We start from the raw sequence: 17,732 nt of genomic DNA, 5'->3' as shown, positions 1-17,732 counted from the left end.
TTACAGAGGTAAATGTAGAAATTTAGGATGACTTGGATTAGAAGGTACTGAAAAATCAAGTAAAAAAGTGATAAACCACAGGCAGCTAGGTGGCACAGTAAATAGAGCACCATCCCTGGAGTCAGGAGTATCTGAGTTCAAATCCGGCCTTAGACACATGACACACTTACTAGCTGTGTGACCTTGGGCAAGTCACTTTAACCCCACTTGCCTTACCTTTCCCCCTCCAAAAAAAAAAGTGATAAGCCAATCTATGCAAAAAAATGAGTTTTACATAAAGAAGTATAGTTTGAAGATTAATTGGATGTTGTGTGATTGTTCAGTCATTTCAGTGACATCCAACTTGTTGTGATCTCTTTTGGGGTTATCTTGGCAAAGATATTGGAATGGTTTACCATTTCCTTCTCCAGCTCATTTTTCAGATGAAGAAGCAGGCAAACAGGGTTAGGTGACTTACCCAGGGTCACACAGCTTTTTAGGTATCTGAGGCCAGATTGAAACTCAGGGAGATGAGTCTTCTTGGTTCCAGGTCCAGTGCTCCACCTGTTGTGCCACCTGGATGCCCCAATCAGGCATTTAGGCAAGGATACCAGTCCAGGTACTCTGGCTGATAGCCTGGGCTTGACCTTATATCATTCTATTAACTGGGCTCTAAGTTCCTTACTTGGTAAATACTCATTTTGGACCTCGGTTCCAAAAAATTGATCCCTTTCTTGTTTTCATGCCCAAGGCCCTACTCCGGTACCCTGCCTGACACTTTGGTTCCTCAAGAACTAAAGTCATTTCTTACACTCACTGGTTTTCCTAAGGGCTGGAGTCCTGACCGTTACCTCTAGCCTTGCAAAGCAACATCCTCCCACATGCTACTAGATTTCCCCAGATCTGTTTGCTCATTTGGACCTCTGTTACTGATCCACTGCCAGGCTCTCTGATGTGCTTCCCTTGTCCACATGTTAGTATGCCCACAGGCTACCTCCTACTAAACCCTTCTGACACCAGTCTCGTGTCTATCAGGGACTCTTAGGGAGCCCCCTTTGCATTTGGAACTTGGTGGGACTATGCTATATAGGAATTTAGCTCTCTAAGCTGTGGATCTTTTCCTTTTCCCCTCCCTAGAGGAGGAGCTTGTACAGAGGGGGTCCTTTTAAGTCGAGAATTCTTTGAGTAGTAGATATTCAGTCTGGGTAGAGTTTAACCCAGAGCCCATACATATAGACACTCAGGAACACTTCTCCCTTAGACTATAGACACAGTCATTTCTCCCTTGATGCCATCCAGGAAGCTTATAGCCAGATTCAGGGTCCACTGGCTTCTCCCCAAGCACTCTTTTCCTATGCAGCGACTTCTGAAGCTCAAAACTGTGCCAATCAGATAGTAATATCTATTCCATTATTATCATAATCTCTAAAATGTTGATACTAGGTATAAGCACTGTGCCCAGAACCCAGGCCCTCTATGGTCAGCTCCATAGGCAGAGGTCATCCATCTTTCTTAGCCTCACCACAGAACCCCCATCTCACACTCAGCATAGAATTGGTTCCAAAGATCCACATTTAGGGGCCTTTCTTTTCTTATATTTGCTTCCCAGAATGCAACTGGGGCTTTTGACTGACCTGGCATTCTTATGTCCCTGCCGCCTACCTTGTTGAGTCAGAGGACTTCCTAGGTTTCTACTTAAATCACTTGAAATAACCTTTCCCACCAACTGCCACCAACCCGCACAGACTCCAGATCTCACTAGCATCACACCAGATGAATCAATTGCATAAGAAAAACATCCAGACAGCTCTAATAGCCCCAAGGGTTAGGGGCAGTCACAGGAATTTTCCTTCTTGACTGTTTTGTGTTTTGTTTGTTCTTTTTGCCTGCACAGCTGTTTGCCTTTCTCCAGGATTCCCAACCTTAACAACCCCCATGAATTCAACTATGGATTCTTTTTCCTTCCTAGGCCATGGTCTTCAGGGTTAACTAAAGGAAAAACAATCATAGTCATAGAACAGAGAAGGTTAGAGCTGGAATTAGAACACAAGAGTGCTAGAACTAGAAAAGAGACCTTAAAAGTCCAGCCCGCTCATTTAAGATTTTAATTTTTTTCAATTAACAAAGTTTTATTTCCTTTCACTCCCACCTCCCTTCCCCATTGGAAAAGAAAAAGAAAAACTCTCGTAACAAATGTGTATATTGAAGTAAAACAAAATCCCACATTGTGTGTGTGTGTGTGTGTGTGTGTGTGTGTTTGTATTCTGCATTTTGAGTCCATTGTCCCTCATTACCATCAGGAAGTGGGATAGCAGGTTTCATCACAGGACTCTGAAATTGTGCCTTCATTTTACAGGTGAGGAGAGTGAGGTCAAATAAATCTAACAAGGAAATGCTAAAAGATTCTTGTTTCTGTTTCCTTAAGAAGTAAGTTTGTAAGGTGCCCTTGGCTGCTTAACCTTTCTGGGTTTCACTTTTTATAAAATGGGTTCAGCTTCTAACCCTGTCTAATCTACATGGATGTTGTGAAGACCAAATGAGATCTTGAATGTGAAAGTTATCTTTAATGCATTTTTGTAATGTTCCACAAATGAACAAAAAGGCAGTCTCTCAGATAAAATAAAGACTCTTCTGTTTAACTTTTGAAGCCCCAAACAGCCTCATCAGGCATTATTTCCTTTTTTGAACTCTGCCATCCAGTCAAATTGTCCTTTTCTCTCTTCCTAATACAACACACTCCATCTCCCATCTCCATACCTTTGCATTGGCTGTCCCTCATGCCTAGAATGCACTCCCTCCTTATCTCTGCTTCATAGAATCGCTTACTTCTTCCCAGAAGTAGCTCAGGTATCGCCTTCCTGAATGAAGCCTTTCCTGATCATTCCAACCATTAATACTCTCCCTCCCAAACTACCTAAGAGTAATATTTAACCACTTTCTTTTTATTCACTTTCTATTTGTGCTTTTATATTTACTTTTGTAGTTACTTGTCTTCCCCATTGGAAGCTCCTTTCAAGTAGGATAATTTCTGTATTAGTATTTGTATCTCTAGGACCTTGCACAAACTTTGGCACATAGTAGCTGCTCAGTAAATTATTTAAATATATTGAAATTAGCTAAATTTAGCACAGTATATTAGCAAAAATAATGAAGAATGATAAAAATTTCATATTGGTGAAGTTGTAAGGAAAAAGTCACTATTTCATCATTGGTGAGAGTATAGACTAGAGGAAATTTTTAAAGATCAATATGGCAGTAGCAGCTAGGTGGCCCAGTGAATAGAGCATGGACCCTGGAGTCAGGAGGACCTGAGTTCAAATTCAGCCTCAGATACTTGACACACTTATTGTGTGACCTTGGGCAAGTCACTTAACCCCAATTGCCTTGCCTTCCCCCCTCCAAAAAAAAATATGCAGTGAATCACAAATTTAATCCTACCTTTTGATCCGAAGATTCCTTTGCTAGGTCTTTATCTCAAAAGAATTATGAAATGGGAAAAAAAAAAATAAACCAACCTATCTTTACAAAAAATATTTATAGCAGTTTAATTTTAAAATTTCAGTGCTCTTATCATAAACACAAAAATATAATTTATTATTACTACTAATTAATATCATTCTGGTTCACTTGAGAGAAGTTAGCTGGGAAAGGACAGGAGAGAATACTCAATTATGCTTTTTATATTATTTTTTTTAAATGCTTTATTAACTTCTGATTTACATCGTTCGTTTCCGCCAGATTTTGAGTTACAAATTTTCTCCCCGTTTTTCCCCCACCCATCCCCCCAAAACAGCAGTCCCACAGGATATCCCCACCTCTGATCTGCTCTCTCCCATATTTTCTCCCATACCCGTTTCAACTTTTCCAGTAGGGCATGGTGGATCTCTATATTTCCCAATTACATGTAAAACAATATTGATAATAGTATATATATATTTAAACATTTGATTTTAAAACTTTGAATTCCAGATTCATTCCCTTCCTCCCTTATCACCCACCCTTACTGGGAAGATAAGCAGTTCAGTATAGGTTGTACATGTGTGGCTAATGCAAAACAATAACATAGCAGATATATTGTAAAAAACTGACTATTTTTCCCTCCCTCCTATCCCACATCCCACTTGTTCTATTCTCTACTTTGATCCTGTCCCTTTTCAAAAGTGGGTGCTTCCAACTTCCCTCCCCCCCAGCCTGCCCTCCCTTCCATCATCTCCCCTCACATCCCCTCCCCACCCCATTCTCCTGGAGGGTGAGATCCCCTATTTAGTGTGTATTTCCCTCCCTCCTCAAGCCAGATTCAATAGGAATAAGGTTGACCCATTCCCTTTTGCCTTCCTATTCTTCCCCTCCATTGTAACCATTTTCCCTTGCCTCTTCTGTATGAGATAGTTGCCCCACTCTGTCTCTCCCCATCTCCTCTCATTATATCCCTCTCACCTCTTAATTTCACCTTTAAGTATCATCCCTTCCTGTTAAATTGGTCCCGTGCCCTCTATCTATGTATACCTGTAAACATATATACACACATTCACATATGTATTCATATGCCTGCATACCCTCATATAAAGACATATATATATATTTCTAATCCCTTCAACTACTGAGAAAAGTTTCATAAGTTACAATTATTGTTTTTCCATGTAGGAATGTTAATAGTTCAACTTTGGCCAAGTGGCTCAGCAAGCAAGAGCACCGGCCCCAGTGCCGGGACGACCCGGATCAAATCTGGGTCCAGACACCCAGCACCACACCCAGAAACAACAACTGGCCGTGCAACCCCAAGCAAGCCACTCAACCCCGATTGCTCAAAAAAAAAATAGTTCAACTTTGATAAGTTCCTTATGATTTCTTTTCCCTGTTTACCTTCTCATGCTTCTCTTGCTTCTTGTATCTGAATGTCAAATTTTCTATTCAGCTCTGGTTTTTTCAGCAAGAATGCTTGAAAGTCCTGTATTCCACTGAATGACCATATTTCCCCCTGAAACAGGATACTCAGTTTTGCTGGGTAGGTGACTCTTGGTTTTAATCCCAGCTCCCTTGACCTCCGGAATATCACATTCCAGGCCCTTCGATCCCTCAGTGTAGAAGCTGCCAGATCCTGGGTTATCCTGATTGTGTTTACACAATATTCAAATTGTTTCTTCCTGGCTGCTTGTAATATTCTCTTCTTAATCTGGGAATTCCGGAACCTGGCTATAATATTCCTAGGAGTTTTCTTTTTGGGATCTTTTTCAGGAGGTGATCGGTGGATTCTTTCAACTTCTATTTTGCCCTCTCGTTCTAAAACATCAGGGCAGTTTTCTTTGAGAACTTCCTGGAGGATGCTTTCCAGGCTCTTACTTTGGTCATGGCTCTCAGGCAGTCCAATAATTTTTAAATTATCTCTCCTGGACCTATTTTCCAGGTCAGTGGTTTTTCCCATGAGATATTTCACATTGCCTTCTATTCTTTCATTTGTTTGGATCTGTTTAACAGCATCTTGATTTCTCATAAAGTCATTAGCTTCCATTTGCTCCAATCTAATTCTGAAGCAATGATTCTCCTCAGTGAGCTTTTGAGATTCTTTTTCCATCTGGCAAATTCGACTTTTTAAGGCATTCTTCTCCTCATTGCCTTTCTGAGCCTCCTTTGCCATTTGAGTCAGTCTGTTTTTTAAGGTATTATTTTCTTCAGTCAGGCTGTTGACTCTCATTTCATAATTTTCTTTCATTGTTCTCATTTCTCTTCCCAATTTTTCCTCCACTTCTCTTATCTGCTTCTTAAGGTCCTCTGTGGGCTGTAACCAGCTTGTATTTTCCTTTGAAGCTTTTGGTGCAGGAGTTCTGACTTCACTGATTTCCTCCTGTTCCATGCCTTGCTCCTTCTTATCCCCAAAATAGGAGTGTAATGTTGGAATCTTCTGTCTGCTTTGTTTCCTTTGCCTGCTCATTTTGCCACTCAATGATTTGACTTTTGGGCTTTTTGCCACAGTAGGACTCTGCCACCAGACAGGGGAGTTTTCGTCCCAAATGCTGGGGTTTTCTCAGCTGCCGGAGGTATTACATGGGTGCCCTCTCTGAGGTCTCCACACGCTCTGGCAAGCTGGACACACACCCCAGGACCTCCACCCTAGACTGCAATCCAGATCCAAGCAGGTTAAAGCAAGAGCGATGACCCCTCAGACTGGTGCTTGGTCCCCCTCCACTCTGCAGGCCAGGAGCTGAAGCTGCCACATGGCGCTGGCAGGCTGTGCCAGCATCTCAGCTGTTTCTCACCCCGGGGGTAAAAGCCACGCACTCCCACTTACTGGGTCCCAAAGTCCAGACTGCACTGGCCTCTCACCTTGTCCTTCGCATCTATGTGTTGATAAATCTGGAAAGGGCCACAGCTGCTGCTGATCTGGAGTCCCTCTGGCTGGCGGCTGGTCAGGCCCGCCCTGTGGCTAAAGCCTCAGCGTGGTGCTGGGCTCGGCTCCCAGAGCCTTGCGCTGGCCGATTCCTGCCGGCCTGCCGGGCTGTTCTCAGGGGGAGGTTAGCTTCTCTGTGTCATTTTGTGGGTTCTGCAGCTCCAAAGTTTGTTTAGAGTCCCCTTTTTACATGGATTGGGGAGGGTGGAAGCCGGAGCCGCGGGAGGGTCATGCTTCTACCTCAATTATGCTTTTTAAAAGACCAACCCTGCCTCACTCTACCCTACCACTGCTACTCCCCCCAAAAAGTAGCTGGGAGCCCATATCTAGCTGGAAGTCCTTAAACTTGCCTGCTGTCTTAGAACAGTTTTTTATAGGGGTTGCTCCGATGTCAATCCCGCTCCAAAGCTGTCAGGTGTTTTCTAGACCTAAGGTCTCTATTGACTTCTACCTCACCCTTCTTGAATCAAAGAGAGACAATTCAGTCTTCTCACCTCAGATAATAACTCATGCAACAGGGAACTTTTTTGCCAATCAAGGATCAGGCTCCCATAAAACAGAAAGCAAAAATAAAAGGAAGGCATACAGCAAAGCAACATGCACAGAGCTTAGATCCACGGTTGGCCAACATTTGCTTTTTTCTCCCAACTCACACCATCTCTTCTGTGTGTCTCCATTATTCCATCCATCCTCCATTTTTCAAGTCAAATAGACAAGCATTTATTAAGTGTCTACTAAGTGCCAGTCATTGTGCCAAATTCTTTTTAAAACATTTGCTCTCTTTTCCTACTCTCAACATCTGTCCCCCACAAAGGGACAGCTTGGTAGGGTGGGGCTGACACCTCCCTTTCTAGCAACACTTAGTTCGAGTCCTTAAGAATGCATGATTTTTTTTTTTTGGAGGGGGAAAGGCAACTCAGGTGCCCCTGACTCCAGGGGCTCTATTCACTGCACACTTAGCTGCCCTGAGGATGGGTAATTTCATCAGCATGGGTACATCCTTCACAGACAAGAATCGAGGGAACCATTTAGTTCAGCAGTTCTCTAACTTTTTGTTCTCAGGACTCAGAAAAATGATTGAGGCCCCTTCTTCCCCTGCAGTTTTATTTATGTGGGTTATATCTATCAGTATTTACCCCATTGGAAATTAAAACCTCTCGGTGTTATTATGAAAATAGTTTTGACTCATAGACCCTTTGGAAGTGTCTTTGGGAACTCCTGAGGGTCCCTGGACAATACTTTAAGTTTGAACCTTTGATTAAGTCCAACATATATCTGACCAAGAATCACAACATTATAGACAAGAGGTCAACCTCTTTCTCTAGAAAAGAGACTTCCTAGGGGAAAGTCACCACTTCCTTACAAGGAGGGATTCTTTCATTCTTTATATTTATATCCCCAGAGCCTATCCCAGTGACCGATACTGGCACCTAGGAAATATTTCCTGAATATTTGTTGATTGATTGGTTGAGAGATCCCATGCTACTCTTGGTTAGCTCTAACTTCAAACCTCAGTCTTCCTGCAAATTCTACGCATGCTTCTAGTTCCGTTTCCTGGGGCCAGTTTAAGTAAGTCTACTTTCTTCCATCTGAGAGCCCTCTGAATTCTGGGAGGCAGCTATTGTGATTAGATAAATCTTTTCTTCTCTAGGCCAATCATCCTTAATTTCTTCACTTCTTTATATGGTATGGTCTTGAGGTCCCTTAGCATGCTGATCACCCTCCTCTGACTGTTCTCTAGATCAACAATGTCCTTCCTGAAATGTGGTGTCCAGAAATCAATCAAAGAACTGACTGGGATAGAACATGATAGAACTATCACCTTCCTCATTTTTGGCACCATTGCACTTTTAATATGGCCCAAAACTACATTAGCTTTTTTTGGCTGCTTTATTAGACTATTGATTCATACTAAGTTTGCACTAAATCCCCCCAGAGCATTTTAGTTTTTGTTCTCTTTTCTTCTTTTTAAATATATTATTGGTGCTATTTTTTGTTTCCTTTCCATCACTTATTTCTTAATGACTTCCTCACACTCAATAGAACCCTGCCTTCTAACACATGAATATAGTTAAAACAAATAAACATTTGGCCATGTCTGAGGATGTATGATTCATTCCTCACCTACAAAACGTAATGCCAGTTCTATTTAGGGAGGTGTGTTTTACCATCAACCTTATGAAGTCATGCTTTATTTATCTGGATGCATATTTTTAAATGAGCCACTTTCCACTCAAACTTAACCATCTTTAGGAAGTTGATTCCTTGGACCCAAATGTAGAACTTTGCATTGATCACTATTAAATTTTATTTTACTAGATTTGACCCATAGTTGTAACTTCTTGATCTTTTGGGATACTTTGTCAGTGACAATGTGTTACCAATCCCTCTTAGCTTCACATCAACTGTACTCTTTCCAACTTTACTTACTGCCCTGGAGGTATTCTGCAATCCCATGGCCTCCTTGCTTTTCCTCTCACAAGATATTCCATCTCCCTGTTCTGGCATTTTCACTGGCTGTCCCCCATGCCTGAAATTCTCTCCCTCCTCAACTCCGTGTATTCCTTGGCTTCCTTCAGGTCTCTATTACATTCTCACCTTCAGCAACAAGCCTTTCCCTGTCCTTAATCTTAGTGCCTTCCCTCCAAAGTTACTCCCAATTTATCTGTCTAAAACTTATTTGTTCTTAGTCGTTTGCTTGGTCTCACTCTTTGGACTGTGAGTTTCTTGAAAGAAGACTGTTTTTTACCTTTTTTTTTTTTATCCCTAGCATTTAGGGAAGTGCCTGGCACAAAGAAGATGCTTTATATTTACTGGATGACTTGACCTTTCCTTCTTTGGCATTGATAAAACTGTTGAAAAACACAAAGACAAGAGTTGGGATACTACACTAAAGATGTCCCCTGACTTGACGTTATTAACCCATTAATAACTATTCTTTTGGTACAAATCATTGAAGCAGTTTGGAACCCACTTACCTTTCCTATCCTATAATCATCATCTTCCCATATTGTCAACAAGCATGGAAAACTTTGTCAAATGCTGTGCCGAAATCTAAATATAATGTCTTAAAAACATTCTTCTAATCCTGCAATTTAGATAGGCTGTCAAAATAGGAAGTGAGATTATTTGCTTGTGTCTTCAGAAATTCATTCTTGAAAACACCTCCCCCTTCTTGGGCCAACTTCCTCAGCAAAATATTAGACCAGGGTATCCTACCAATCTTTATCTAATCCCTTGAGACCTAATGCACATATCAGACCATGCCTAGTTTGCCTCTCATTTTCTATCATGAGACAGAAAAATTGACACTGAAGAAGTAACCTTACCCCCATGATTCTTGATATGTCTACATCAATAGCCAGTCCCTTCCAAATGGCTAAAATCAGTTCTAGAATAAAAGCTCCTCTACACTCCCTCTATTTTTAAGAGTTGAAATTATGATAAAATAAATATTCATTTTATCAGCCATGGTGAAAAAAAAATGGGCACCTAGAAGCCTGATCTAGAAATATGACCCTCTCTACTCTTTACTAGTCTGATCCTGAGACAATAAATATACAGTTGTTCATTGCTAGAAGTGTACTTGGAAACTTTCTATCTTCAGACCACTTACCAAATTTTGTGATCTGCCTAAATAGCTATGGAGAATCCCAGCTCACTTTCATGCCTGATGAGGCACTAACCCTCCTCTTAACAAGATGTCACCCAAAGCTCAGGGATCCTTCTGCAAGAGTTCTGGGGACATGTGAACTGGGATTGGTCCCAGGGGAAATCTACTCTAAAGGGCCATTTCTTCTCTTTAGCTCTTTGCCTACATCTGGAGACAATCCAGAAAAATCTCTAAAATAAAGTGTGGGTCCCTAATACCCACATAGGTACTTGATACACAGTATGTGAATCAAGTATGGAAGTTTAAATTGGAAGTATGGAAATTTAAATTGCTACAGAAAATACATGATTCTGAGGACTCCCAGGAGTCCATAAATACAGAACCATAAAGCACTCACATAGCCCATTAGACTCATTAGATTCCTTCAAAAGGCAAAGGCACGTTGGGAGGGAAGGAGGAAGGGAGGGAAGAAGGCTTAATTCCCATTCATCTTCCACTTAACACTGTCCAAGCATGTGTGGGAGGTTTGGCAAAGTTCAGATCTCCTGGCCTCCCATAATGTGGTTCTAACACTCAAACAATTGCAGGGGCCACATTGGTGGTCTTCTCCCTCCAAGGAGAATACTATTGAGGAAATCAACACTTGAACTTGGGAACTCTCAAATTCAAGATTCGTAATAATAAAACCTAGTATTTCTATAGCGCATTAAGATCTGGTTTATGCTGTCTTATTTGATGCTCAACAACAACCTTGTGATATAGCTGTTATTATTATCCTCATATCACAGACGAAGAAGCTGACTAAAGAAGCTGGACAGCAACAATAAGTTGAAGAGAACAGCTCAAGTTTCTTCTTCCTCCCATCCAGCCTCCATTCAGCCACTAAAGTGATTTTCATAAAGCACAGATCCATTCATGCCCTCCACCTCCCACTCAATAAATAACAGCAGGACCAGTTGCCTCCTGGATCAAATACAAAATGCTCTATTAGGCATTCAAAGACTTTTATAACCTAGCCCCTTTCTGCCTTTCCCATCTTCTTACACCTTACTCCCTCCATTAACACTGGCCTCCTGGTCGTTCCACAAAAAAGATACTCCAGGGGCAGCTAGGTGGCGCAGTGAATTGAGCACCGGCCCTGAAGTCAGGAGGACCCAAGTTCAAATGTGACCTCAGACACTTGACACTTAACTAGCTGTGTGACCTTGGGCAAGTCACTTAAATCCAATTGCCTTGCCTTCCCCCCTCCAAAATAAAAAAAAAAAGACACTCCATCTCCCTCAGCTCTGGGCATTCTCTCTGGCTGTCTTCCATGCCTGGGATGCTCTCCTTCCTCTGATCAAACTCCTGACCTCCCTGGCTTCCCATCTAAAATCCTGCCTTCTGTAGGAAGCCTCCCCTAGTTATTCTTAATTCCAGTGCTTCCTCTGTTAATTAGCTTGTTTTGTGTATATTTGCTTGTTGTCTCCTCCATTAGATTGTGAGATCCTTGAGAGCAGGTGTTATTGAGTTATGTCTGACTCCTCTTGACTTCATTTGTGGTTTTCTTGGCAAAGATACTGGAGTGGTTTACCATTTCCTTCTTCAGTTCATTTTACAGATGAGGAAAGTGAGGCAAACAGGATTAAATGTCTTGCCCAAGGTCACACAGCTATTGTCTGAGGCTGGATTTGAACTCAGATCTTTCTGACTCCAGGACTAGTGCTCTATCCACTGCACCACCTAACTGCCCCCTAGCACATGGTAGGCATTTAATAAGTGTTTATTGATTAGATTAGAAGATATCTAAGATCTCTCCCAGCTCTAAATCTATAATGCCACAATTCTTTCTAATTTGATAGGATGGGACAAGGCTTGTAGTAAGGCAAAAAGCATTTATTAAGATCCTGCTGTGTACCAGGCACTGTGCTAAGATCTGGGGGTACAAAGACAAAAGACAATCCGTGCTCCCAGAGCTCATGGTGTAATGAAATCTATTGGAAAAGGCTTCAAGAACCAGCGTCCCCTGCATACCACCAGAAGAGGCTCAGAAAAGGACTTCAGTGGAGAAATGAAGCATTATTGTTTTCTTATACCTTAGACTCCCCTGTACATTCCTCATGCCCCCATCTCTTTTCACTCAAGTCTTTTTCTGTCTCTCCTCAGTCCTGTACCTGGAAGGATCTGTCCTTGTATTTGAGGATATCTTCAAACTGATAGCTTTCTACTGTGTCAGTAGGTAAGTATAACTCAGCCACCACTCCCTTTTGTCCCTAGGGGTAATTTATCTTTTTTTCCCCTTTTTTCTCAATTAAAAATAAACAAAATTAGCATTCCTTCCAAATTTTAAGTTCCAAATTCTCTCCCTCTCTCCCTACCTTTCTCCTTCCTTAAAAAGATAAGCAGTTTGATATAGATTATACATACGCCATCATGCAAAATGGGTAATTAATCTTCTGATCACTGACAAACCCAGGCCATCAGAGCTATTGCTAAGGAAGGTAATGGGACCGAGGCTGCCCACAGCAGACTCTGGTATGGTTGAGTGGGAAGAGCACTGGCCCTGGAATCAGTAGGCCTTGGCTAAAACACTATCCTGGATGCTAACTGTGCCTGTGTGACCTTGGACGAGTCACTTGGTCTTTTGCACCTCAGTTTCCTCATGTGTAAAATTAGAGAATTAGACTAGATGATCCCTGTGGTCTCTTTTAAATCAAGATCAGGATCCTTCATGCTTCCCCATGGTTCTTCATGTTTCTCCAGGTAAAAATGGGTTAGAACTGGGATTCTTTACAGGGTATCCATCATGTTTTAATGACTGTATTTCAATATAATTGGTTTCCTTTATAATACTGTAAATTTTATTTTATACATTTAAAACATTATTCTGAGAAGGGCTCAATAAGCCTCACCAGACTCCCAGAGGGGTCTCATGACACAAAAAACGGTCACTAGATTAGAATGAACATCAAAGGCTGTTATGAAGGAGAAAATGAGGTCACAAAAGGCCGACATGGAAGCATGAGGAGTTGGGGAAGGGGAAGGAGGCAGTCCAATTTGCCTTGATGATAGGAGGAATTAGGGGGCAACTATATGTAAACAAGTAGGGCGGGTAGGTATGGTGCAGTGAATAGAGTGCCAATCCTGAGTCAGGAAGACTTCTCTGTCTGAGTTCAAATCTGGCCTCAGACACTTAATAGCTGACCTGGGCTTAACCCTGCTTGTCTCAGTTTCCTCATCTGTAAAGTGAGCTGGAGAAGGAAGTGGTGAACCATTACAGTGACTTTGACAAGAAAACACCAAACAGGGTCATGGGGAGTTGGACAAGACCAAACATCATCATGTGTGTGTGTGTGTGTGTGTGTGTGTGTGTGTGTGTGTGTGTGTGTGTGTATGTATATATGAATCAAGTTTCTCTTTTAAACTTAGTAGGTCCCCACCCTGAGTCACTGCTCTAGGGAGCAGCTTCCCCTGCCCAGGCTAATGCCCCACCACCCCCCATTTTCCATAACCAAAGTGTCTCGGCAGATTTGAAATCCACCTCTGACTCTTACTAGCTAGGCTTTAGTTTCCTCGTCTGCACCCTGCCTCACTATTTAATTGGGAGGACCAAACAGAGATAATATATGTAAAGCACTTTATAAACCTTAATATATATCTTAGAATTGGAAATTACCTTAAAGATCTTCTACCCCCTCATACTACATATGGAGGAAATGAGGCCCAGAGAGAGGAAGTAATTTGCCCAAGGTTATACATATAATAAGTATCAAATTTGTTGTTTAGTCGTGTCTAACTCTTCATGACATCATTTGGGGTTTTCTTGGCAAAGGCACTGGTGAGGTTTGGCATTTCCTTAAGCTCATTTTACAGATGAGGAAACTGAGGCAAACAGAGTTAAGTGACTTGCTCAGGGTCACAGTGTCTGAGGCCAGATTTGAGCTCAGTTCCTCCTGACTATAGGCTCAGTACTCTATCTACTTTGGCACCTAGCTGCCCCTACTGGTACTCAAAATGATTTCCAATGTTTTTCCTGCTATATACCACATTGCCTCATAATTCGTTCAGTCCAATAATGATGAGTGTTTTAGAATCATCTAGGGTATACTTTTCATCAGTAACCTGACAGTAAGTCAAGAAAAAAACATTGAGTAGTGCTTCCTTCATTCAGGAGTAGCTGGCAGGTACTAATGACTGATTGGCCCATCTGTGGGACTTAAGTAGTGGCCAATGTATATTTGACTTGGGCTGAATAGGATGAAAGTAACAACTGTGAAATGAGGATAGTAACACTCGTCTGCTTCCCAGGTTTCTTGTGAGAAAAACATTTCTCTAAAGCCCTCTCTAACTATAAATAATAGAAGCAATTATTAAGCTGGGGACTAGACTTAGTGGTGGAGGGAACTCTCAAGTAAGAAACATCCCTCCACCGCGGCAAGGTCACACAGCCAGTGTCTATCAGAGGTAGAATGTGAATTCAGCTCTTCATGGCTCCCATCCTGGCTCTCTGTCCACTAAGCTACACTACTTATCAAAGCCCTTCTTATTATTTCACATTAATTTTTTTTTTTTTTGCTTTTTTTTGGAGGGGGGGAGGTTGGGCAATTAGGGTTAAATGACTTGCCCAAGTTCACACAGCTAGTTGTTTTGGTTTTGGGTGTCTGAGGTCTGATTTGAACTCAGGTCCTCCTGACTCCAGGGCCAGTGCTCTATTTACTGCACCACCTAGCTGCCCCTTATTTCACATTAATTCCAGAAGTCTGATTTTATATTTGTGGCTGATGAAAAGCAAAGGAAGAAAGAAATAAAAGCCTTCAGTAAGTTAATGGTGAATCCAGGGCTCTAATTTTCTCTTCCAAACCTCAAAGAGCTCTAGGAGTTAGTCATGGTAGGTATTATCTCTTTTATAAAAAACGTGAAAAATCTGAGGTACAAAAGGTGAAGTAATTTGTCCATAGTCACACAGCTGGTAGGTGGAGAAGACAGAAATGAGTCTGTGGACCCATAAGCAATTCTATCTCTGAATTCCCATCTTTGGTGCAGTGGATAGAGCTCCTGGCCTGAAGTCAGGAAGACTCATGTTCCTGAGTTCAAATCTGGTCTCAGAATCTTACTTGCTTTGTGACCCTGGGCAAGTCACTTAACCCTGTTTGCCTCAGTTTCCTCACCTGTAAAATGATCTGTAGAAGGAAATGGCAAACCACTCCAGTATCTCTACCAAGAAAACCCCAAATAGAGTAACAAAGAGTTGGCTACAGCTGAAAATGACTGAACAATAACAACTCCTGGCCTTCTCCAGTGAAGTCTACCTCCTGATCTTCACCCTTAGGCAAAAAGGGCATGAGTTCCTGTTAACAATGATTCCTGAGACACCAAGCAAAGACTTCCATTAGAGAGGGAAAAAAGCTTACAGTCTCTCAGCAGATGTTTTCCAAGTGTCATGTTAAAGAGCATGTCCAGACTTAATTGTCTGATGAATATACACACACTGAAGAGTGAAAGGAAGAGAGAAAGGAAGGGAAGAGCTAGAAAAAGTAAGGAAGGAGAGAAATAGCACTCAATAGTGTTTTAAAGTTTGTAAAGTGCTTTACATATGTTATCTCTTTTTAAAAATATTTCTTCTATTTTATCTTATTTTCTTGTTAATTTGAAATCCAAGCTATTCCCTCCCTCCCTCCTAATCCTACACTAGAGAAGGCCAACATTTGATACAGATATTATACAATACATAGTTTTATATATTAGCTCTTTCTCTGGAGATAAATAGCATCATCCTTCATAGGACCTGATTAGTTGATCTGAATATTCAAATAGCTCAGAACAGCTTAGACATTCACATTTACTCTTCAAACAATATTGCCGCTACTATATACAATATTTTCTTGGTTCTACTCTATTCATTTCATGGAAATCTTTCCATGTTTCCCCAAAATCAACGTGCTCATCATTTCATGTGGTTGTATTCCATCATAAACCACAACTTATTCAGCCATTCCCAATTGATGGGCATCCCCTCAATTTTCACTTCTTTGACACTATACACATGTTATTTCATTTGATCTTTACAGCAACCCTGAGAAGTGGGTGCTACTATTATTCCTATTATAATATATATATATTATCATGGATGAGGGAACTGGGGCGGAAAGAGGTTAGGTGACTTGTCCAGGCTCACACAGCTAAGAAGTTTCCAATGCTAAGATTTGAACTCAAGTCTTCCTGACTCCAGATCCAGTGTTCTATCCACTTGCACCACCCAGCTGTGAAGAAAAGACCATTTATTTAGCATTTAATATGAGCAAAGCCCTGGGGATGCAAATAGATTAAGTAGGAAAGTCCCTGATGTTGGGGCCTTTACATTCTCAAGGGGTTTCTGAGAGGGAGAGCTAATATGTTAGATGACAGAATCATGATCTAAAAAGATCTTGACAGGCTAAGATGGTGGACCAATTCCACCCATTAACGTGAAATCTTTTTTTTTTTAAGCAATCAGGGTTAAGTAACTTGCTCAAGGTTACATGGCCAGGCATTTCTGGGTGTGGTGCTAAGTATCTGAGCCCAGATTTGATCCCAGGTCATCCCGACACTGGAGCCTGTGCTCTTACTCACTGAACCACCTGGCCTCCCCTAAGCAATTGGAGTTAAGTAACTTGCTCAAGGTTACACGGCCAGGTGTTTCTGGGTGGGTGCTAAGTGTCTGAGCCCGGGATTCAATCCCGGGTTATCCCAACACTGGGGGCGGTGCTCTTACTCGCTGTGCTACCGGGCCGCCCCTATTAACGTGAAATCTAATAGAGAATAGTGAAAAGTCTTACTCTAGGGTTCAAAAAAATCAACTTCACAAATTCCGGACAGATAAGACTGGGGCATGGAAAAATTACCTATTCTGCTGAAAATCTAAGAGTTTTATTCGTAGACTGCAAGCTTAAAATGAGTCAGCAGTACAACATGACAAGGAAAGGGGGAAAAAAAGCTGATAGTATATAAAGTAATGCAATAGGTAGATACTAGACCTAGAACTATGAAGACCTCAGGTGAAATGCAACTTCAGACATTTACTAGCTGTAAAAATACCCTTTTTACACTTCTATAATATATATATTCTATATATAATATAATACTATATTAGTATAATATATTATACTAAATATATAGAATTCCAAATTCTATATATTTACACAATCTATATTAGATTGCATTAAGAGATACCTAATGTTTATAACATGGGCATTAATAATGGCATAACAGGAGTATCACACTCTGGGGAGCAGCATTTTTAAAAGGACATTGCTCCATGAGAATGCAAACAAATGAAGTTGACCTGGAGGTGAGAGTGCTCAAGATTACCATAGATGAGAGGCAGTTGAAAGACCTGAGGCTTCTTAGCCTGGAGGAGAAGCAGGGTAGCTATTCTCAAGCATGTGAAGAGCTACCATATGGAGGGTGAATTAGACTGGTTTGTCTTGGCCCCAGAGAACAGCTAGGATCAGTGGGTGAAAGCTAGAGAAGCAGATGTAGGCTTTATTTAACCAGTACAAAACAAAACTAACAATTAGGACTGTCAAAAGAAATGGGACTGATACTATTATTCCCAACAGCTAAGGAATTCATAGACTCAGACATTTGGCATGAAATGTACCTTAGAACATAAGGTGTTGGAATGTCAAACCTAATGTGCTATGGCTAGAAGAGTCACTGGGATATTATTAACACTAGAAAGGCTGTTAGAAGATGAAAGGCTGTGGGAGTGGAGGGGACCTTAGGGACCATCTGCCA

General features: G+C 41.4%; 1 protein-coding gene across 2 annotated transcripts in view; it reads left to right on the top strand.

Annotated features, from left to right (window-relative positions):
- RIN3 (Ras and Rab interactor 3) overlaps positions 1–17,732 on the top strand; it is a 168,241-nt gene that overhangs the window by 95,120 nt on the left and 55,389 nt on the right. For both annotated transcript variants that reach the window (XM_069086047.1, XM_069086046.1), the window contains one exon: positions 12,123–12,195. In XM_069086047.1, coding sequence (XP_068942148.1) covers positions 12,123–12,195 — 73 coding nt within the window. The remainder of the gene's footprint in view (positions 1–12,122; positions 12,196–17,732) is intronic.

This window comes from Petaurus breviceps, unplaced genomic scaffold (genome assembly GCF_028583685.1).
Source record: "Petaurus breviceps papuanus isolate PSGF00001 unplaced genomic scaffold, PetGlider_PUasm1.0 177, whole genome shotgun sequence".
NCBI lineage: Eukaryota > Metazoa > Chordata > Mammalia > Diprotodontia > Petauridae > Petaurus > Petaurus breviceps.
Note: the sequence above shows the minus strand (reverse complement) of the source record. Positions and strands in the feature narration are given on the sequence as shown.